The sequence below is a fragment of the Podarcis tiliguerta genome (genome assembly GCF_965153285.1).
Source record: "Podarcis tiliguerta genome assembly, chromosome: 7".
In the NCBI taxonomy this organism is placed as follows: Eukaryota; Metazoa; Chordata; class Lepidosauria; order Squamata; family Lacertidae; genus Podarcis; species Podarcis tiliguerta.
The window spans coordinates 79,718,241-79,740,833 of NC_139540.1; the positions used below are offsets into that span (position 1 = coordinate 79,718,241).

The 22,593-nt window shown below is 49.6% G+C and overlaps 1 protein-coding gene across 7 annotated transcripts; it reads right to left on the minus strand.

Annotated features, from left to right (window-relative positions):
- Window positions 1–247: 247 nt before the first annotated feature.
- IRX2 (iroquois homeobox 2) lies at window positions 248–14,423 on the minus strand. 7 transcript variants are annotated; one of them, XM_083448743.1, is made up of 5 exons: window positions 13,551–14,421; window positions 11,447–11,867; window positions 9,642–10,454; window positions 8,641–8,711; window positions 248–948 (listed from the first exon to the last, which is right to left on the minus strand). In XM_083448743.1, exons 1-4 carry the CDS (start codon window positions 13,791–13,793, stop codon window positions 8,668–8,670), a joined length of 1,521 nt encoding a protein of 506 aa, XP_083304869.1. In that variant the 5' UTR covers window positions 13,794–14,421; the 3' UTR covers window positions 248–948; window positions 8,641–8,667. The 7 variants fall into 7 exon arrangements, with proteins under 7 accessions (XP_083304869.1, XP_083304867.1, XP_083304865.1 ...); XM_083448741.1 differs by having other exon boundaries at window positions 8,645–8,711; window positions 11,330–11,867; window positions 13,551–13,992; XM_083448739.1 differs by having other exon boundaries at window positions 11,330–11,867; window positions 13,551–13,989.
- Between the last annotated feature and the right edge of the window lie 8,170 nt (window positions 14,424–22,593).

The following is a 22,593-nucleotide window of genomic DNA, read 5'->3' on the forward strand; positions in this document are numbered from 1 at the left end:
AGATGTCAAGTGTGAACGTGGCACAGACATCTTCGCTTTGTAATGTGCTAAGAGAGAGTAGTGACCTGTTCAGGACTCACGCTGTTTAAAAGGGGGTATTAAAAGTGGTGAATTGAGATCTGAACTTGGAAAGCTCCGTTTACAAAAGGTGTGTTTGTTCCCAGAAGAGATTTTCCCACCTCGCCGCCCCGCGTAGTGAAACTCTCATAGTGAGATCTGAAAAAAAATGTCATCAGATCGTCAAAAATCCGCGAACAGGGAGGAATGGCTCTTTAATGGTTTTATCTTTTTTAAAAAAAAATCGAGAAGGGCGAGTCCTTATTTTGAACAATGAATGGCTGGGTTATTTTCAAAGCAACGTTCAACACACGCACTTAAAAAAATAACGCCAAAAATCTCGACCTTGGGGGTGCCCAGACCTGGGGCGTTTCCTTTTAACACCTCTCACCCATTTTTTGGAGGATGGGGGTCAAGCCTGAAAGCAGAACCGTTTATCTCTTCAGTTTCAAATAAAGCTCTTTAATTTTACACTCTGCCGTTTAAGTCACTCCTGCCGGAAGGCATGTCCTGCGCTGCTTACTCGAGAGCAAACGTGGTTGAATCCATTGAGCTCGGAGGGGGTTTGGCTTCCGAGCAAACGAGCACAGGATCGGTCTGCGCAGCTTAGACAAAGCGCGCGCCCCTCGACGCCCTCTGGCTTGTCGCTCCAAACAAGTAGGTCTCCACGGCCCTGTTGCTTCGCGTCCAGTTTCAGAATCCAGCTTCGGAAGTTGAGAACTTTAAATAACAATAAGGATAATATTTTTTTAAAAAGCAACCTTCTTCTCCCTCGGGAAAAGGAAGAGGAAGACGGGAGGCGCTCTCCTCAGCTCCTTCGGGGGAGTTCTCTCCGCTCCGGCCGTGATCCGCGTTGAAGCCGTTTCTCTCTTCCCAGGACTAACTCGCTCTCTAGGAAGGGAGAAAGAAAACGACCCCATGAAGAAGAATGTCTTTGGCGGGGGCGCCGCCTTCAGCCACGCGGAGCAGCCAGAAGGACCTGCCCGGAGGAGGGAGGGGACGGAGGGCCGCGATGACATCCTAATGAAATCAGCTCGGAATCCATTACACGAGAGGATTAGCTAATTACCAGATCAGAGAGACGGAGAGGAAAAATAAATAAATATGCCTTTAAGTAACCGAAAGTAATTATAACCCCATTGTTGACGCTAACGATTAATAATTGATCGGATGTTCTACACAATGAAATGTCAGTTTATTCTCCTTTGGATGCGCATATGGCTATTTCTTTTAAGGAAGCGGGGCGGGGGTGGGGGGGGGAAATACCCTGTCAATAGGATCACAAACATTTTCCTTGGCATGGGGAACTTGGTTTCAGGCGAGGATCTCTCTTGCTCTGGGGAACTGAAAAGCTGGGTGCCTCCCTAGGCCCGTGGCCATCCAGACCCGTCTGGATTGCAGCTCCCATCGCCTCTGACCATTGGTCATGCTGGCTCAGGCTGATGGGAGCTGGAGCCAAGGACAGCTGGAGGGTCACACTTTTGCCACCGGGCTGGGCAGGTATTCTGACTTTTGCTATTAGATTTAGCGCCTTATTTAACGGGAAGTTAAGACGCAAGGCTCGCTTTTAGCCCTGGAGAGATAATTCGGTTACATTCGCTCCCGCACAAATGCGCACAGACGCCTTTAAAAAGGAAGGGAGCTGTACTGCCACGTTTCATAGGAAACTGTTTTCCTATGTTCATGCCGTTTGTTCGGTTTCTGTTTCATATACAAGCCTTTCCCCGATTGGAGGCCTTACAGGGAGAGTGGGGCGCACTGGTCTAGCTGCCTGCAAATGAAGGACTGGTGATGTGGGGGGGGCAGGATTTGGGCCTCTTAGAAGAAGCAGGTAGCTCACGGCGCACAATAAAGTATCTCCTGTATAGCACCCAACGCCGCTAAAACCCTCGTGGGATGGTTCTCTTCGCCCTCGTCTCAAGGGCAAAGTTCCCATAGGTTTGAACGGCAGCCAAGGTTGGGTGCAATTGCGTCACTGAGAAGTGCATACCGTTGGAGAGCAACGATTGGGGGGGTAGTTTTGCTTGCTGTCAGGCACGTAGCCACCCCCCCCCTCCGCGCGCGCACTCCTGGCACATCTGCATAAGCCTTAAGGGGGGGAAATGATGCAAAATAATGAATCGCGCGCATGGCGAGGCTTCAAAACAAGAGAAAAGCTTCCAAGCTTCGAGAATGCCATTGCTTTGATTTATTTTATTATTTTTAACCGCGGGGTTGTGCGGGAGCGTCCTGACGTTATGTGTGCAGTTTGAACAGTCAGAGGAGTTCCGTGAGATGAGTAGCTCTAAAGGTGTTTCCAAATTCTTGCCTCGCCTTACTCTTTCCTATTTAAGAATCTGATTCTGATTCTTCTTCTGTTTCGCTCCAGCAACCCGTTTCCTTCTCCCCGCCGCTAGCTCTTCGTGGGGACGGCGGACGCGTGCTTTCAACCCATCCAAAATAAATTACGTGTTCATTCAGTGAGCATCCTTCGATAGAATGGCGAAAGTGTGGGCAGATAGGTAGCCGCTTCCTTGGCATGTTTACTCGACAATAAGTCCCACTTGGTGCAGCGGGACTTACTCCCGGGTAAGTGTACATAAGATTGCAGCCTTAATCCTTATTGTTAATAAGCAGCAAAGCCTTGAGCTGTTAATTGGATTTCGGCTTCCCTTTTCTGACGCCCGGCTATTAGCTGTGACGTTTCTCATGTATTTGTTAAGGACTTGTGCTCCGCTTTGTGCTTGGCTCAGCGCGGCCGAAGAGGAACGCCCCCACTCCAGTTTAGGGATGCCTCCCCATCCCCAGAGGCGAAAAGCCCCGGTGGCCTGCAGTCTCTCTCTCTCTCTCTGTGCGAGGTGGAGGCATGGTTGGGAAATAAAGAGGCGACACCGATTTAACCTCCTGCGACGGCTGGCCTTGCATGCTGCTAACAATGCATCTTTGAAAATCCCCAGCGGCGCGATCCACCGGCTTTCAAAGCTGATATCGTTGGCGTTTGCAAACTTATCGGTTTGCACATTCCCTAGAAACAACCCCATAGGACTTCGCCTTCGCGTAAACGCGCGCAAGGTCAAGTCTGCGAGTCCCATTGAACTGAATGGCAGTCTATCCTCCAGTAAACGAGCGAGCGATTTGCGGACAGGTTTCCGCGCGAGAAGCCCCAGATACCGCAAAGGCTCCCAGAGGCTGGATGGCTCCCAGACCTCTTGCTGGTGCGCGGCTGCCTGCACACCAGACATTTACAGCGCATTTAAAGCACACGCGCCCCAAGAACCCAGGCAGCTGTAGTTTGCCCCTCGCAAAGTTGCAAAGACCAGCACCCTGAACAGACTACAGTTCCCAGAATTATTGGGGGGTGTGAATGTGTGCATGCGCTTTGAATGCACGCCGTGCGCGCAGCCCTGTGTACAGACGTTGAATTTAGCTCTGCCCCTGCAATCGTGAGCTTGCCCGCGGGAGCAAATCCCTCTCGGTCTCCTTTGAAATAAACAAGCAAATCAACACAAAGCAAACAAAAACAAGCAAACGACGTCTGACCAAGGAAGTGAAAGGAGAGCGGAGGAAGACGCGTCCTGCCCTCGCCAGTTCTTGCCCCCGCCCGCCTCACTGCAAGGCAAACGAGCTCTCCCTTCTTGCCAGCAACTGCTGACATTTGAAGGCAGGAAAGGATGGAGCAGTACAGGGATGGGGCGAGGGGGGGGGTTATATCATATCTCCCCCTTACTGGACCGCAGCTAATCTGACCCTTTCTCCGAGTCCTGGTGATGTAAGGCGTGTGTGTGTGTGTGTGTGTGTGTAGACCTTTTACCTGCCAGGCAAGGTCGCATTTCGCGAAGCAAAGGCTACCTCGACTGCTACAGTTTCATGCAAGCACATTAAGAGGAGACCGGTTGGATCAGGCCTACTTGCGCGCAAGTAGAGAGCGCAAACTGAAAACTGGGCGAGTTGGAGAAGTTGGGAAGGGTCGCAGCGAGAGAAACAGGAGCGGAAATGTTTGTTTGGGTTTTGAATCTGTTGCTGATAGTAATAGTAGTAGTAGTAGTAATAATAATAATAATAATAATAATAATAATAATAATCCAAGGAAGGGGACTCAATGGGTTTTCCATAGCATGTGCACCACCAAGAACAGCAGGCCAGTATTTGCACGATTTCCTTTTGGATTTACATTACTCTGTTTCTGTTGTTTACTCTTCAGTAGGTATGGCAGTTTAGCTCTCCTTTCGTTTATCTTAGCGTAGAATTCAGCTGGAAGCTCTCCTGCACAAGCCTCCATTTCGTAATGTTCCAGCAAGACCTTGCAGAGGAGCTTTAAACGGCGCCAAACTTCCGCTTAAATGAATGGGGCATGCGCAAGATTTTACTCGCGTTCAGCCAATGGGGGCTTCGCGTTCATTTATACCTTTTAATATCTAACGCGATATCGTTTCAGCTCATCACAGTGGGGGGCTTGCGCAGGAGAACTTCCCGATGGATGCACCTTAATTGCTATTTAATAAATCGGTTTGGTTTGGGCGAGGCGATGGAGACTGAATCCATTGCAAAGAGATAGTAATTCGCATCTCTCTCTCTCTCTCTCTCTCTCTCTCTCTCTCTCTCTCTCTCTCTCTCTCTGTGTGTGTGTGTGTGTGTGTGTGTGTGTGAATGTGAAGTAGATTATACCAAAACCGTTGGATGTGACAGGCAAAGAGGGAAATGTTTCAAAGCCAGCTGCCCAAAGTCTTTCGACTTTTCCTTCCAGAAAAAGAAATCCCAGGTCTAAATTCTAGCAAGGGGTGAGTAAATTATGGAAATCTTAGATAATTCTTTGGGCGTATAAACATCAAAGGAGAGTCGTTAGCTTTCCTAATCTCTGCCACAGAATGGATTTTCAAAATAAAATAAAATAAAATAAAATATAAAACCAACTGAAATGTATATGTTATCCAACAGAGAACCTGGTGTATAATAAGGCGAAGAAGGGAGGAGAGAGAGAGGGAGGGAGAGGGAGACAGAATGAATATCCACGCTATGGGAGCAAGAAGCTCCCATTCAAAGGTCGCCGGGAAAGGGAGCGCGGGATAATTTTACACTTTTCTCCTTTAGAATAATAATCTGACAGATACGATGGAATTGTTGGCATCTATATCGCCCATCTGCCCGAAGGCACTATATTCCCTCAAAAGAGCTTTAGCCTGCAAAAATATATATCACATATAAAAATTACGCTGAGTAGTATTTAAATACCAAATTGTATTAAACCCACAAGTTACCGTTATAAAGCCAAAACACAACAAATTCCACAGCTTCGTTTGAAGCCTGCTGCGGCCAGGGATAGAAATATCAGCCAGTTGCTGAGAGCACCATTCGCCAGGGAAGTTCTCCTGCGCATGCCCCATCGAAATGAACGGGACGTGGGCAAGAGGACTCGGGGAAACCTTAATGGATTAATCTTATAATCCTAAATAAAGAAATAAAAAGTATAGATGGGAAGAAATAAAATTTTAGATAAAGGAGGCAGGCAAACCGACTTGGTTTGTGTCAGAATTGCTGTAAAGAAGAAACGCTTTAGGAATGGGTTGGAAGTCTAGACCTAATTGGGAATAGCTCTGGGGGTTGGAATGGGGGAGGCCCGAATCACTCAGATAAATAGCCCCCATCCAAACCTGTGCTAAAATATTGTCCCAAAATATTTACTTTGAACTCAGTTCTGGTGACATCAGTGAAAACTTTAACAATTGGGTGATTTTAGGATTGCAACGTAGAGTATGAATATTTTAAAAAATTATTATTATTATTTTAAATGTTGCTTTCTACACACACACACACGCACACACGGCAGCCACCTGCCCAAGAGAGCTGCCTTTTGGTTAGGCTACTTTGCTTACTTAGGGGGAAGGTGATGAGGATGTTGTTGTTGTTGATGATGATGATAAGCAAATACATTCTGGTAACAACATAAGCTGTAGGTAACCTTCTGTAATTACACCACAGACATGCACGCAGATTCCACTCTTTATCCAGTTAACATTCCCCAGGCTGAACTCTGAAGTATCTAAGATCACTTTCAAATGCCCTTTCTAACAAGCCCCTGAGCAGGAGGCCACTAATTTTCAGCGAACAAAAAGCCACTGGAGAGAGCCCCGTTTGTCAATATCAACTGGTCGAGCAATTTCCCATCTTCAGACACATCGGCCTATCTGAGCTGGCAGATGTTTAGACAAGATTTTATAAATTGTTCAATATCAGCCCGTAATGAACCCCAACTGACCATTCCAAAGCAGCTAAAAGCACCCAGGATCTCCCCTGCTGGGATCTAATAATGCTCTCACGCTGGAACATTATTAATCATGGAATAAAATAGATGAGCCTCTTGAAAAATAAGTGTATGATTGATTAAAGGGCAATCTAAGAAGCTATTATTCTTGTTTTATAACCGTAAGTTATATTCACTCAATTTATCTTTGAGGGAGAAAATAAATGGTTGTTTGTCTCCTTATTGAAATTATATTATAAGGGAATTCTCATTATTCGGTGGGAGGGGGGAGGGATTGAAGTGATGGTTTAGCTATTTTTTTAACCTAATGGTGAATATCTTAAGTGATTACCACATTATAGATATATTTTTTAAAGAGGTGGGATATTTTCCTTTTTTTTTTTTTTACTTTCAAGTGTTTTGTATCTCTTGATAAAAATGAAACACAAATCTTCACTTAGAGCGCAAGTAAATATGGCATTTTGAATTAAGAATTCTAGCGCTAAATACAACAGGATATACAATAGTAATCTTTTAAAAATGTAAATTGTCCAGTGCAACAGATTCACTCTGAAGGTTTTTATTGTCCTGCAATATATACGTTCAACAGGTTTAATTAGCCACATTGCTAAATATATTTTAAATATTTAAGAAGTTACCTTAGGCAACTGTAACAGTGATATTTTATAAATTATCATGAATTACAAAAAAAAGATAAATACTAAAAATGAACAAAAAAAGGCCACCACCTTATTGTAGACTAATCTGTTTTTATTTACAATTAAAGATATAAATTAGTAAAGAATTCTCGTTAAACAACGAGGGATTGTATAACCATCAATGTCTCAAATAAAAACCAGGCATAATTTATTTACAAAAGAGTTGGGATTCCGTTGCAATACAACTTGCATAAATTACTAGAAGCTCTCATATCATTACAAAAATAAATATCAAATTTGTTTCCACTTTGTAAGTACTCAAGTTCTTCAGTCATGGTTTATTTAATTAATTGCTACTGTATGTATCTTTTACAAAGTGTTTGTACAATAAATCCTATCACACCTACAGAATATAGATATATATAGATATATATATATATACCGTGGCAATAAGCTGATCAATTCGAGATATCCTGAGAAAAAACAGATTTGCTTCTTTCTTTCATTCATTCTTTCTTTTTAAGTCACATATACATTGGGGAGAACTAGGCTATACCAGTAAACTCACATAATGTCCAGCAAAATTCTGGTTTAACAATTAGAGAGAGTCTGTAGATTTAATAGTGCTCTGTGGTCTTCTTTTATACAGTGGCACAAGATGTGATCCAGATTTAGAATTTTGTTAGAGATAGATAGATTAGCTTGGGGAGAGATGATGGCTTGTTGACTTTTCTCAAAGCAATTGTGACACCTACCTGTGGACCAAGGAAAACACCAGATCATCCACAATCTTTCAGTTACACGCGGCGTGTTAAAAATGGAAGGCAAACTAAAACGCTTTTTCTTTTCTTTTCAGCATAGGAGGATTAGGCTTGGGTTCTGTTCTGCTCCCCCCCCCCCCCGTGGGGGTGGGAAATGGTTGGCCACAAGATATTCTTTAATCCTAACTATAGCAGCGATTTGGAAATAAATGGGGAAACAGGGGCAATTCATGCAGACACTATGTTCTCTTTGGAACCCAGCCAGGATTCATCTCATTTTCCTTCTCTGCTGTTTGAAATGTATATAAGCATGCGAACTAAAATCGCTCTTTATTTTGATTCACAACTATTAGAATTGCATGTTTATAAAGATGCCTTAAGGTGCGTTTGAGCAGGGAAATCTTCTGTACAGCACCCGAAGCATTGAATCGGTGCAATCATGTTCTTTTATTTGGCATGCTGATATACATTTCAAATAGTACAGAGGGACAATGAGATGAATTCTGGCTGGCTTCCAAGGTTGAACACACAACTATCCGCCCATATATTTCAACGGGGCCTTATGTAGGAGGAGTTCCCAATCTACTGCAGTTTGCAATTTTCCAATAATAATTTGGGGAAATAAAAAAAAAACCTCTATGATTTAAATATTTATTGAAAATACACAACTTTCATTTTTTTTAAAAAAAAAAAAGCAAGAGGCTTGTGTGAAATAATTGAACTGATTTCTCCAAAAACAAAAAAAGCACACACAAAAAAGAAGGGTGAAAATGCAATAGGCTTTTCTTTTTGTAATAATGCTCTTTTGGTAATGGAGCAAGAAATTAGCATTAAGCAAATTTGCAGGCTGAGCAATATGTTTCTGGAGCTGATGCCAAACGATCCTCCTAAGCGGTGTAACAGAATAGAAGGAGAAAGAAGGAGAAAAGGAGCTGGTCTCACTTACTTGCCTGGCTGCTGTGTGATTGCACTTCTATAGGTATGGTTGTAGTCCTACTGTGCACACTTCAGTGGGGTCTGTCAAAATAGAAGCGTCAGTTAGTCACAGGACACAGCTGGCTAACTAGATTATACACTCTGGGCACAGCCTAGCTCCCTCTTGCACAAAACCCCAGCACAGCCCTTGGAAGGCCTTTTCTTGAGCTGGCATTTCTCAGCGGATCTGGGAGTTAACTCGTTCGAAGGGCCAGCATTCTTAATTACTTGTTTTAAATTTAGCATAACTTGTAGCAATGTCTCAGACCAATAATGGAGCTTTGAAGGAGACAGACAACTGAAGCTGCAATCCTAAATGAATTGCCTTTAGATTCGGTCCCATTCTACTCAAGGGGGGGGGTTACTTCCGAGTAAATATACTTGGGCACAAGCTATCAGACTTCTCTCTGCTTCACAATGTACTATGTTTCCTCTCTCTCTCCCAAACCTGAAACTGTTCTCTTTTTTTGCTTGGGAATATTGCCAAAACAATATTCACCCTTGCTGCTATTTCTCCCCTCTTAGCAACAAAAACAATCAATAAACTTTCTGCAAATATTTTCAGATTATATACAGGTTCAAGGAGTTTTTAGCGATTCTTAGAGGCATTTTAATTACACGGAGCAATTTATTTACATTATGTTCCTAATCACATTCATAACTGGAAGGCAAATCTCAGCGTTTTTCTGTTAGACCCTCTTCTTCAGAGGCCTTCCGGCTGCAATCCCACACAAAAGGGCTGCTTTAACAACGACAACAACAACATTAAAATCTATGGAATTCCAAGCAGAAAAACTGTGACCTGGATTGCAGTTTCGAAAAAGAGTTTTGTACCTGGACTGTCAGAAACCACCATTGCCTTCTTGCTTGTAGCACCCACCTTATTGTGATTTTTTTTTGGGTAGGGTAGGGTAAATTTGCGCCCCACATTATTCCTTAGTAGAAAATAAAACCTAGCCAGCAAACACTTACCTTTTTTGGAGTCTGGATTGGAAGGCTTGTAATGTTGTTCTAAGTGGCTCGCGATGGTTTTCAAAGAGTTCTCCGAGCCCTGCTTGTGCACGGAGCTGCTGCCGCCGCCGCCGCCGCCGCTGCTTAAGACCGTCTGACTTAGCCCCTCGCTGGAGGCCACCGAGGCTGAGTTGTACCTCAGGATGCCCTGACCCTGGAGGGCGTTGAAGTTCCCATAGTTTGTGTAGTTGCTATAAAAAGGCGAGGTGTAATAAATATGCCTCCCCAGGAGAGAGGAGGGCGAGTAGGCAGCGTTGTGCGGGGTGGAAGAGGGCGGCACCGACGACTGGCAGCTCTGGCCCAGGTTGTGCGGGTGGTGAGGGTGGTGGTGGTGGTGCTGAGGGTGCTGAGGGTGCTTAAGGTCCGAGGTGGCGATTTCCGCCAGCGACCACAGCTTGGGCTTGCTGGCCGGCGTGGTTTGCGAAGCCGCCGTCGGGGCCATGCGGGCGTCCAAAGCGGCTTTGTTGGCGTTGCGCGCGGAGTCCTCGGCGTGCGGGTGACCCAGCAGAGGGGCTTCCACCCCGGTGAGAGGGGAGGAGGTGACGGCCTTGGAGGGAAGACCCCTGTCCGCCGCTGCCTCGTCGTCGTCGTCGTCGTCCTCCTCGTCCTCGTCGTCCTCCTCGACGTCCTCGTCCTCGTCGATCTCCTCGTACTTGTCCTTGCACTCCGAGCCGGACTCGCAGAGCGGGTCCCCGGCGCCGCAAGGGGCCTTCTCGCCGTCCGATTCGGCCGAGCAGGAGTGGTCGGTGAGCGAGTCCACCTGCAAGCTGATCCCTGCGGCAGAGAACCAGGGGAACCGTCAAGGAGACCAGGCGGAGGCACCGGCGCAGCACCCCGTCTCCTAAACCTCAGGCTCCCCGACACCCCCCAAAACAGGTGGCAAACAATCGGAGCATCTCCTGCTCCCCACTCCAGGCCCCCCCCCAGAGATGATCTCCTGCGAAATCTCCTCGGATCCACAGGCCTCTTGAGGGCATCTTAGCTTCCACCATAGGTGGATCGGACGGCCCGGCCGTGGGTTCAAGCACAAGCTTGAGATAGGAGCCAACTCCTAGGGGCCAAGGTCCCTTCGAAGCCCCCTCCCCAATAAAATATTTGAGTGGGCTTGGCCGGCCCAAAGATGATGGCCATTGCCTTTCAAATGGTGTGCCTGCCCCGCTACTTGTGATCGCTTATGTGGGGCAGGGCTTACTTGCCCCCCCCCCAAAAAAACCCCACATTTTATTGAGAAGCGGCCTTCAGCCTCCTCTGCTCCCCCGTCGTGTGCTTCTGCTACAAATAGGTAATCCTCGTCCTCATCTCCTTTCCAAAGCCGCTGCAAGCACTGCCCGAGACAATGTCCCTAGAGCACTCCGAAGGCTTGAGATCCTTCAAGCCTGTTTACCTGGAAGCGGGATAACTACCGCGGTTTACACGGCGTTATCCCGGAGCAAGCGCCTACGGGGAAGCAAGCTTCACTCCTCTCCGTGGCGCTTACTTCGCAAGGAACGGCGTTCCCCGCTGTCTTTAAAAGAGAAAGTGCAGGGGCGACAGCGGAATCCCTGGGGATGAATGTGGAAGATGCGCGCAGTGCAATGCAATGCAATGCGCGGAAGCTGCCCCTCCAGCCTGGAATAATCCCCCCCCCCCGCGCGCGCACACACACTTACCTCCGAGTAAGCCCCACTGAACTCCGAGGTAGACCTGCACCGGGTCGGGCTGCAGGGCTCCATGCAGGCCCATGATCTGCCTCCCTGCCCCACGAAACCAGCCTGTTCCTCCCTCACCTTCATCCTCGGCCGACGTCTCGTTGCTGTCGCGGCCTTTGTCCGACGGCAGCGCCTCCTCTTCCTTGCCGCGGATCCCGCCGCCGGCGTCGAGGTCCTCGTCCTCGTCCTCGCTCTTGTTGCGCGGCGCCCAGGTCATCTTGTTCTCCTTCTTGAGCCTCCTCCTGGCGTTGGCGAACCAGGTGGAGACCTGCGTGAGGGTCATCTTGGTGATGATGGCCAGCATGATCTTCTCGCCTTTGGTCGGGTAGGGGTTCTTGCGGTGCTCCTGCAGCCAGGCCTTCAGCGTGGCCGTGGCGTCCCGCGTGGCGTTCTTGCGGTAAGCGGGGTCGTTCAGCTGGTAGGGGTAGGCTGGGCTACCGTAAGGGTGGTAGCTGATGGCCCCGCTCATGCCCGTCGCGTGGGCATCGTAAGGGGAGCCCTGCCAAGCACAAAAGCAAGGGCGTTAGGCATTTCGGAAGAGCTGGCAGCCACCAGCTAGCAGGCAACGCCACGGGAGCGGCTATTACATTTTACACTAATGTAATGCAATCACTCTAGCGAACAATGTTATTATTTCTTAATTGTAGTGCCGAGCACTCCTGCATTATTATTACTCAAGAAAAAAAAAATAAAGTATCCAGAGGGCATTCGAATCCCTTCTTCCCTCTGAAAACTGCTGATGTCTTCGTCTTCGTTGCAGTTTATTGCAATTCAACGCAGACATTTTTATTTTCTCCCTCCAAAGGCCCTACAGGTAGTTTCTTAAAATGATAGCTTTCTACTTTTCCTCTCACCCCTCTCCTCCTCCTCCTCCGCCTCCACACATGGTTGCAACGATATTTCCTCTGTTGCCATACAGGAAAGAGAGAGAGAGAAAGAAAGAGAGAGAGGAGAGAGAGAGAGACAACAAAGCCCCCCACTTAGCAATTCACTTCGCTAATGCATTGCAAATCCAATTTGCAAACCAGAAGATATGCACCGTTTCGAATTGGTCAAATGCGATATAATTAGCATTTTAATTCGCCCTTTAAACGTTTAAATTGCGCTGATTTAAAGTCTGCATAATACGAGGGTGAGGAGAGAGAAGAGAAAGGGGGGGGGGAGAGGAATTAGTTGAGCCAACTTGATAACTTTCGGAGTCGGTCCAAGGAAACCAAGCTAAACACAGCGCTCCGAATGTACCTAATGTTCCTAAATAGCCCGGGAACAATAAGGCTTGGCAACTTGCGACTGCTTTTCTTCTGCCACGAGAAAGTCAAACAGAGGAGCGTTTGAGATCGGCTCCCATTATCCTAAATAAAGATCGCCAGGCTGGGAGAAAAGGTGCGGGGGGGGGGGGGGAGAGAGAGAGTCGACTCCAGCCAAAGGCGCTCGATCTGATATCTCTTGTGTAGTGAAACAAAACGAACCCTTTGCCCCACTTTCCCAGGACCAATTGGCTCCGCTAGCTTTAATCCTTCGTCGGTTTGCAATAGCTGCAAAAACACGCGCGATCGCCAGCACAGACGTGCTCGGAAGGAAGCGCGGGTTGGAGGTGGAAATCCGTCCGAAGAGGAGCCCTCTCTCTTCTCTCCCCCAGCAACAAATAATAAATAAAAATAAACAACACCTTTAATCGAGTTTCAGCTTGGACTCCTTTCCATCGGTAGAAAGCCCCCTGCCCCCCGCCCCGGTAAATCACATAGATTTCTAAATATATATATATGAGAGAGAAGCGCTAAAGAGATCGAAGGAAAAAGTGGGGGAGGATACGAATGTCAGAAAATGAAAGTGAGCGAGGAGAAAAAGAATAAAGGAAATAAATTGGCAAGAGAAAGAAGTGGGGGAGATGGAAAGGGGGAGGGAGGGAGGAATGAGAAGATGGATCATAAAGAAGCGAAGCAACGAAAGAGGGGAAAGCGAAGGAGGAAAGTCGAGAGAAGCGCAGCGGGGCAGCCTCGGAGGAGGAGCGCTTCCGTGTGTGTGCCTAACGCGGGTTGCCCGGCGTGTCGGGCGGGCTGCATCCCCACGACCCCCCAGCCTAGCCCGGGCAGCCTCGGCGCTGCGAGCGGGGGAAGCGATGGAGGAGGATGAAGATGGAGGCGGCTGGCGCCGGCGGTGGGCTGTCCGGTCCGTTACCCACCATGTAGGAGGGGAATCCCGTGGCCGGGTCGGTGGAGTACTGGAGCGGGCTGCTGAAGCCGGTGGCTGCCGCTTGGGCGGTGAAGGCGGCGGATCCGGGGTAAGGGCTGAACGCCGAGCCCGAAGACGACCTGGCCAGCTCTTCGCTCCGGGGCGCCGCCAGCGCCGACGCCCCGTAAGCCGGGCACGAGTAGAGCGCCAGCGAGCCCGGGGGCTGGTAGAGGTAGCCCTGAGGGTAGGACATGGCTGGCCCACGGGCAGCGAGCGAGCGAGCGCGAGCGAGGAAGGGGCCTGGGCTGAGGCGAGCGGAGGACGACTGCGGGCGCTTCAGCTACGGGCGCCGCCGCCGCCGCCGCCGCTCGCTCGCTGCAGCCGCTGAGGAGCTCACAGCGTCCCCTCCATAGGCGGGAGGAGCGCGAGCCAAAAGGAGAGCTCGGCGCGAGGCTGAGGGAAAGCCTCTCGCACGTCCCGGGAGCGCGCGCGCGCCCGCCGCCGCCGCCGCCTCGCGCGCTCGCCCGCGCTCCTGCTTTCCCACGCAGAAGTCACCCGCGGCTGCTGCTGCAAGAGGAGGAGGAGGAGGAGGCGGCGGGCATCTGGGCAAGAGGAGCGCGCGGGAAAATGGAGGCGGAGGAGCAGGAGGAGGAGGAGGCGTCTTCCCCAGCCCGGGCGGGGAAGGGGCGGCCGAGCAGAGCGCGCGTGAGGCAAAAGCAGCCTCGACCAGGCTCCGCCAGGCAAGCGGCCGCCGCGACGGCCGGCCAGAACCCGGCGGCTGGTCTGGTCGGCGCGCTCGCGAGCCGCCCCCCGTGAGGCGAGCGAGGCGAGCTTTCCCCCCCGGCGCCCGGCGCGACCAGCTTTTGGCGCGGGCATAAGGGAGTCTGCGAGGCGAGGAGTTTTGTGAGGAGAGGAGTTTCGCCGGGGCATTGGCAAGGCGAGCTGTCCGTCACGGCGGCTCATTTGCATAACGGAGGAGGACACGCCCCTCGCCCGGCTTCTTACCCACCGAAGGAAGGAAGGAAGAACTTGGGCGGGACTCCCGGCCAGCGAGAGAACATGGAATGAAGCCCCGCCCCTCGCGCTCGGCGCCTGAAGGGAGGAGGAGAGAGAGAGAGCGCGCGAGGATGGCGCGCTGTGGCTGCGGCTGAAGAAGCTGGCCGGGCGCCGAGCGACCAAAGGCGTCCTTGTCTTCGTGCTCCCCACCTCCTCCCGCCCGCCGGCCGGGCCTGGAGGTTATATAGCGTCACGTGGTCGCAGAGCTGCGCCGAGGGAGGGAGGCCGGGAGGGCTCCGAGGTGTTCCTCGCAGGCACGAGGCGCGGGCCTCGCCAACGGGCATGCGCGCCTTCCGGCTTCGGACTAGCGCAGCCCCGGGCGGATCATGCCTCGCCGTGCGTCAAGGAAGAGAGTTGCGATCCTATGCCCGCTGGCTTCCGCGGGGATTCCGAAGAGACGCGCCCAGAGGGAGGGCGGATGAAGCGCTTTGCAAGGCGCGATCTTAAAAACCTGGGCAGCCTGGAGTCGGAAGGAAACCCCGAATGGCTCCGTGGGGACGCGCTCTCCCGTGTCGCCAAGATCGCGGCCTGAAGTGGGGCCGAGTGCCAAGTAAACGCGCAGAAAAGGGCCGGTCCTGTGGAATGCAAGGAGACGCGTTTAGGATCGGGCGGTGAACAGCAGAAAACCCGCTTGGCGCGAGAAAGCTGACTCCGGTTTGCTGGTTCGTGGGGTGGGAGAGGTCAAATTGGAGCAGATCCATTTGCAGGTAGCAACATCCCCGCCACCCCAGTGGAAAATAAAAACAAGGATTGTGCTATTATTCTGTCCACCACTCACCATTAAAGCGACATTTAATTGTAAATAAACCACTTGCTTAAAACACTCTCCCCAGTGTATTTTCCCAAGCTCTTAAGACCTTCGCACTTCTGGGTGGAGGACCAAACGCACCAAGGTCCTTTTTCTCAAGGAAGGCTCACCAGGGAGCATTGTGGGACCCCCCCCCCCCCAGTTAATTTCTGGAATACATTCACGCCTTGGTTAATATCCTGTGGATGAAGAGCTTGCTTCAAATCCACTGGGGGAGGGCTCCTTCATTACTGGTCCTCCTTTCTGTATGGTCCAAAATCCATCTGAAAGTGTTATAATCCACACCCAATAATAATAATCCACACCCAATCTGTAAAGGCGAGGGTCCTGCGCCTGGAGCGCCCGTCTAAAGGCCTTGCTATATGTATATCCATTTTCTTACTACAACCCTGCCTCTCCTACCCAAACAATTAAGATTTAGGGGCCATGCTCTCGAGGCATTAAGGAGAGCCGTGGTATGTAAAGCAAGAATGCTAATCGGATCCATAAATGTTTCTGTGTAGACAAAACAGAAACATCTGAAATGTCTCTGCGCGCATAAGCAGCGTTGACGCGCTTCTGCCCAGTTTGCCAGATGGCGGTCTGATTCGGAAGTCGAATCTGTTTCGAAGCAACAACTCGCTGTCAGCAGGCGGGTGGGGGTGGGGTCAAGGTGTGGGGGGTGGGGTTCCAATTCAGCAGAAGGACACGTGGAATTAGAAGTGATCGCGGGCACTATAGCTTGGTGGGAACTGAATCTACGCTCTTTGGAAGTGTAGAGTGACGACTGCGCTCTCTGGGCCAAGAGCCCAACTGAGGGTGCTAGAGACAGCTGCACTAATAGATGGCTTCAGCAAACAGGTCTTCTCCCCACCACCCATACCTATCCCAGTTCCCGCCAGCCAGCCCTGTGCCAACGTGCGCTTAACCTTTATGAGCAAAAGAGGGAAATCTACCTTGCGGACCCTTTCCGTTCATTCATATATTTGGGCGGGTGGATGGAATCCTGATCTCAGTGACCACTTTCTTTAAGCAGCCCCGAGTGGCTTAAAAGTCCGCCACAAGATGCGGGTATCTTTAGGGTAGAATTGCAAATAATCAGTAGCGGGTGATTCTAGAAATGCCAATGCAATCGCCCACGATTGGCTATTTCCTCCTCTAACTGGCAAGTGATTTGAAATCACCTCGAAATCCAGTTGGGGACTTACCTGCAGGGAAAGGGGTTTGGAGCAGAGGCGCCAACAGCCTCCTGTGTTGGGTACGGACTGCAGCCTAACGCAAGCCTCTCCCCCCCCCCCCCCATCCTTCTTACTCTCGAAGCAGCTGGCAATTTGGGAAGGCGAAATTAATTAGAACGTCAGCAAGCCCCCCGAGATGACTTTCCTCCCCGTCAAAATCGGAGAAGCGACGAAACGTGGCTTCCCTCGACCCCCCCCCCCTTTTTTTGAAATGTTAGAAGAGCCGCTTCCTTTTGCGGCGCTGGAGACCCGAGGAAAGGCGGGTTGGAAGGCGCGCACGGATTTCTAGCTCTAACCAGGGACACGTTTCTAGTCGGAAAGAGGCTATGGGGGAGATCCCTCCACCCCCGTTATTGTTGCTTGTTTGTTGGGGTGCTTGTGCGTTAAACTGCTGGATGTTACAATTAGAAACAAGCGCGGGGGGGGGGGGATTGCGGGTACGCGCCAGTCAAATTTGAGACTTCTCGCATTCATTCTTATTGGGTGGGCTCCAAAACGTCTGTTTTCCCCTCTTGCATGTAGGTGCCAAGGAGGCAGTGTGCTCTCTCGGGTCTCGGTCTCACCCTGACCCAAAGAGTCCTTTACTTAGAATTAAGTCCCATTGATATCCGTGGGATTTACTTTCAGATAATGCGCCTGCGATAAGAGTCTTGCGCACGCCGTTCAGGATCCGCGAAGGCGAATCCTCGATATGTGCAGTATTTCCTCCTGAGTGGCTGTGTTAAGAAATAAAATAAAATTACAATTGCGAGAAAAATGGCAAAGCGCAAAATATTATATCTATTATCTAATTTTTAAATATAGCATTTCCACCTTTTGCTTTTCCTCCGAATATACAATGTTGCTTTCCATACAAAACAATAATAAAAAGAGGGACGGCTGAAGGGCGGGGGAAAGAGCGGCTCGTTTTCCAATAAGTGATTAATGAATAGCGCATTACCATTTCAAAAGGGGAGCCCTTGCTTTTGGGTCGATTTGCATAATTTTTGTATGGCTTCAAAAAAAGCAACACCACATTGCTGTCATGCATTTCCAAGAGCGAAACATAATACAGTCTGTGTGACAAAGAGATCCCTCCTAATTTGACACCGCCAAGGAACTATCCGGAGCGTTTAGCTAGAAATGGGACGTTTTGTACGTTTCTGAAGGCTCGCTCGCCTTTTCTCCTGGAGTTTGGTCTGCGTATGCCATGAAATGAGAACTCCTGGATCCCTGTCTCCAGCTCTCCACGCTTTGGGGGGATCGCCTGCTCCTGAATGGCTGACTCCCCCCCCCCCCCCGGGACTCTCCGAGGTTTCCATTTCCCACTGCCCAACTACTACCCGCCCCCCGCGCCTTTTCTCATTTCTTTTCAAAATCGCGCACCCCGCATTGTTACGCAGCAGGGCTGTCTTACGCGCGCTTATTACTGATAATAAATGAGCAATATGAAAACGCCTGCGTCGACGCTTCGCCGTTTCTAGGCGGATTCTTGTTGTTGTCTGGATGCTTATTTATTAACGGAGCCTCCTTGGCCCTAAGTGCAAATCGCATCTGATTTCGCTGAATAACAACTTTTCTCTCAAGGTGCGGTTAACTAGCGGCGAAGAAAGAGCAATCCATTATTTCTCGATAAAGGTCTAGCGTGGAAGTTTGTGTGTGTGTGTGTGTGTGTGTGTGAAGGGGTGTCATTTTCGGCTCTCCCACCCCCAGCCCATTCCCTGTGACTGAAACTTTATAGCCACCGAAGGTGCATGGACAGGATCCTGCCCAGGATAAAGGCTTTTCAAATCCTCTTGATTTCGGGAAAGGGACTTATTTAAACTCTCTGCCACTGGGATCAATGGGATTTAACGATGCAAGCTCAGACGTGCTTAACGGGAAGACAGTCTCAGGGAAATCGATGCGACTTGCTTCTGAGCGGCTGCGGCTTAAAGTCCAGACTCCGAAAGTACTTGCGGTTGGGGGATCGGTCTGCCTGCTCTTTGAACTGGTGGTTCCACCCAGCCAATGAACCAATGAACACATCCGATCCTCAACCCAGTTTGTGCGAAGTATAAGGGGGGTTCGCTCCCTGGCACCAGGGTGCGCTGGTATCAGGGCAGCGGTTGCCAACGTGGCGCCCTTCAGTTGCTATTGGACTCTAACTCCCAGTCATCCCAATGATCAGGCAGGTTGAGTGTTAATGGGAATTAATGAGAGTGAATCAGCGTCTGGACTGCACCGCGTTAGCTGCCCCAGCAACAAACTACATCTCAAAGCGTCTTCATCGTGCAGTCCTGCCTTAAACGCACTTATTGAGGAAAAGCGAATGTTACTTTTGAGCAAATCTTAGGCACACTCACCTGTGAGTAAAGTTCACTGAGCACAGTGCAGATTAACTCCGGGGAAGCACGTGCAGAGGTCAGTCTAGACGTATGGAATCCGCATTTACGCGCAGGTAAAGCCCCATCGAATTGAGAGGACCTGACACTACAAACGATGGTGCACAGCATAACACACTTACCTGGAAGCCTTTTCCCTGAAAGGCAATTGCACTGACAAAAGATTTAGGTTTGGCCTATAATATAATCAGTGTAGCGGCTGGGTGAAAAGAGGTGTCAGTCGGGACAGAGGGCAAGATTCATTCGGGTAAAGGTTTAAAGGCCTGATCTTGGAGGTATTCGAGATTGAAGAGCACAAAAGGATCAAGTATAGGTTCATAACATTTAATCGAATTTATTTAAAATGCCTTACAATAATGGAACAGGTGCTCCTGAGAATGTGATCTGACATATAAGGGAAGGAGGGCGAATGCTTCTTTGCGGGGTCTGTGTGGAGTCCTTGGATTGCATTCACTAAGCACGCAAAGCGCTTCCCACAACTGGATTTCGGTAATCGTTCCAACAGCCTTGCAATGTAGGCACCTATATTGTGAAATCATTTGAAGTAGCTTCCAAAAGGATGCAGTCATGTCTAGCTTCGGGTTGTGGGTCTGTTGATGGGGAAATAACTGGAGTTGGGATGGATTGCAGGGGTCCTAGTAATGCTCACTTAGTGCGCACTTTATTTTAATGGAAGCTCAGGTGTTTCCAGTAATTTAAGGCTTGCTCACAGAAGCACGTATGTACACGGCTTGAAAATGGTAGGCTTGGTGACCGGCAGCCAGTTGTGTCAACTTCAACAGGTAACACTAGTCCCTCGTTTGAATTCTGTGGTAGCTCTTCCATGCAGCCTAGTGTCCATCGGTTGACGATTTGCACGTGTGAACAGGCCTCTATAGCTATATGGGGAGAGATAATTTTTAGGCACAACCTTTTCCAGTGCAGTTAGTTCACGCATGCAGCATGCCAGTCGTCAAGAGAACTCCAGTGATGTAGACAGCCCCAGGTTGTTGAGATGCACGTGTGAACGAGACAATCAGTTTAAGTAGGCGGCAACAATTGCCTATAAATGTAGCGGAGCTTACCTTGGGTTTTGTGCCGTCGGGGTCGCCTATTTTCACAGAAATTTGCGGGTGGCTGTGTGTGAGCACTGACACCCTCGGCCATCGGCTTGAATTGGGACGTTGAGGATTTTGCTTTCAAAGGTTTATTCGGTCTGGAAAGCGACAGGTCAACGGAGCCTCCGATTCCAAAAGGAAACCGGTGAAAGAATTCGGAGGACGGAATTTTGGGGAGGGCTTTGGCTCTGGCGGTAACTTGACGCATGGGAGGCGAGGGACAGGCGACTCCAACGTTGTTCGGATAAAAAGAGACGCTCCGAGGACGAAGCCCAGGGGGAGCCTGGGAGGGTAGGGGTTGGCCCGATCCTGACTTTCCAGGCCTCCGAGACCCAGCCAGGCTGGCAACCAGTCACAAAGCTTCCCAGTGCCCGCATTGGCCCTCCTGTCTAAGCTTAGAGCAGACCCTCAATTCTAGATCCCGCCAGCTAACTACGGATCCTGAACTTTGTTAAAACCCCAAGCTCAGACAGACTGCTCCTGCCCCAGTGTCGTAGCCGAGCAAAACAAAAGGGGAAAATACCCTCCTGTTGCTGCTGTCCAGGGACATACTTCTAGATCCCCTCACTTTCTCCCCGCTCCGGCATCCCCTCTCCCCACATTCCCAGGCATACTCGGTGACTGGATGCATTTGGCTGCGTTAGGCTTAAGAACTAGGAGACTAAGTTGCATTGTGCTGGGCACGCTGCCCTTTCCAAGCCTCTGCGCGAGCGAGTGCCTGCCTTTTCACCTACCATCGTAAAAGCAGGCTTATTTATTCCAAGGCTTGCGGGGGGGAGGGGGGATAATATGGCTGAACATTATTGGACAAACTGCCAGGATATTCCAGGAACTCAATGGACCTTACCCCCCCCCCCCCGTAAGGCTGCAATCGTATATCCATTTATCTGGAAGGTTAAGAACATTAAGAACTCAGCTAGGTGCAGTCCGATCCTATGAAGGTTCCTTGGACGGGAAAAAAGCCCTAATGGGTTTATTCACTCCCAAATTAAAAACCACTATCATCCCTGTAAGCCCTATGGAACTCAATGGGATTTACTTCTGAGTATATAGGACTGCAGAGTTAAACGCGCCTAGAATTTCAGCCAGGCACCCGGAGCAAATGCGCACAGCATTGCGGCCAGAACCCGGCACTCCCAAGAAGCTCGGAAACAGCGCAAGAAGCCTTTCTCCTCAGCGGAGGGGGTGCGCTGTCTCTGAACGTGGGGGCTCGATTTAGTGATCATGGCCACAAGTTTTAGTTCATGCGTAGAAACCCTAGCCTCAATGGTCACAGTAGATCTCGTGGGAGCGAATTCCACAGAGGCTTTAGGCTCTGTGTGAACGAGCTTCCTCCTTTTGCCTTAGTACCGATGATCGATCCGTTTCATCGGGTGACTCTCAAGGAATTTCAGGGCGAGCAAAGATCGGATCGGGACTGTAAGTGGTTCCTCCTCATTCTTTTTCTTCTACATTAGTTAAAAGTCAGATGTTGTTGTTATCCTCCACGACTTTCACGCCCCTTCTCAATCTTGATAAGCTAATTCGACCCTGTGTCAGAAATCTCACTCTCTCTCAGCTCCCCAACCCCAAATACTCACCCCAAAAGTATAGTTCAGGTAGGCTAAGATCGCCGAAGGAGTGAACTGAGCAGCCGAAATTTAAACTAATAACCTAGAGGAAGCGCGGAATCCCCATTGATTTCAATGAGGAACGTTCAGACACGTGTTTAGTTCTTGCACAGGAATCAACGAGGACATGAAACGTACTCAGAATTGGCTGAGTTGTGCCTTCCCTTCCCTTCCTCCCGTTTAGAAAGTGGATGGGACATCATTCTGGATCACCTCGAGAAACCAGTCCCATTTGCGGCTTAATATAAACAATAGAAATCACAGCCTCTCAATCAAAGGCTGGAATCACCTATAAAGCAATGGAAAGCGGTGTTGGAAGTGATGGAAGGAATCTGGAAGGTGAAAGAACTTCTAAACCTCGCAAAGAGAGGTGGATGCCTGCCTTAGCAAGTGTCCTTAGGATCGCAGAACTAAGCATTGCCCTGACCTTCCCGTGGTGGCCCTTGAAGCGCTTAAATGTAGCGGAATCGCGCTCACGGTTCTTTTTGCAGCAGGAGGAAGGAAACTGTATCAGAGCAGCGATTCCAAACTGGCAAGGTCAGCGCGCAAATCCCAAGCAGAGGAAACATTCTTTCCCCAGGAGTGTTTAAAAGGGAAAAGTTGTTGCTGCTGTTGCTGTTATACCAGCAGCAGCAACAACAGTAACAACGCGGTGTGCATGTGTGGCGGTGTGCATGTGTGGCATCTGGTAGGGATTTAATCTACCTTGATAACTTTGCAAAACAGCTCCTACTTACAAAAAATAAATGTCTCAGAGACCGCACCTTGACTCCATCCTTTGCTTTTTATTTTATGTTTCTGTCACTTTGGAAAGAAAGGCACTAGAAAGACAATACAGTGGTACCTCGGATTACATACGCTTCAGGTTACAGACTCTGCTAACCCAGAAATAGTGCTTCAGG

Bases quoted from the DNA above. Each gene is read 5' to 3' on its own strand.
- IRX2 (XM_083448741.1), bottom strand. From the start codon at position 13,793: ATGTCCTACCCTCAGGGCTACCTCTACCAGCCCCCGGGCTCGCTGGCG. The intron at 11,868-13,550 runs GTGGGTAACGGA...TGTGCTTGGCAG, and splicing joins CGGGATTCCCCTCCTACATG to GGCTCCCCTTACGATGCCCA. The intron at 8,712-9,641 runs GTAAGTGTTTGC...CTATTTTGACAG, and splicing joins CAATCCAGACTCCAAAAAAG to ACCCCACTGAAGTGTGCACA.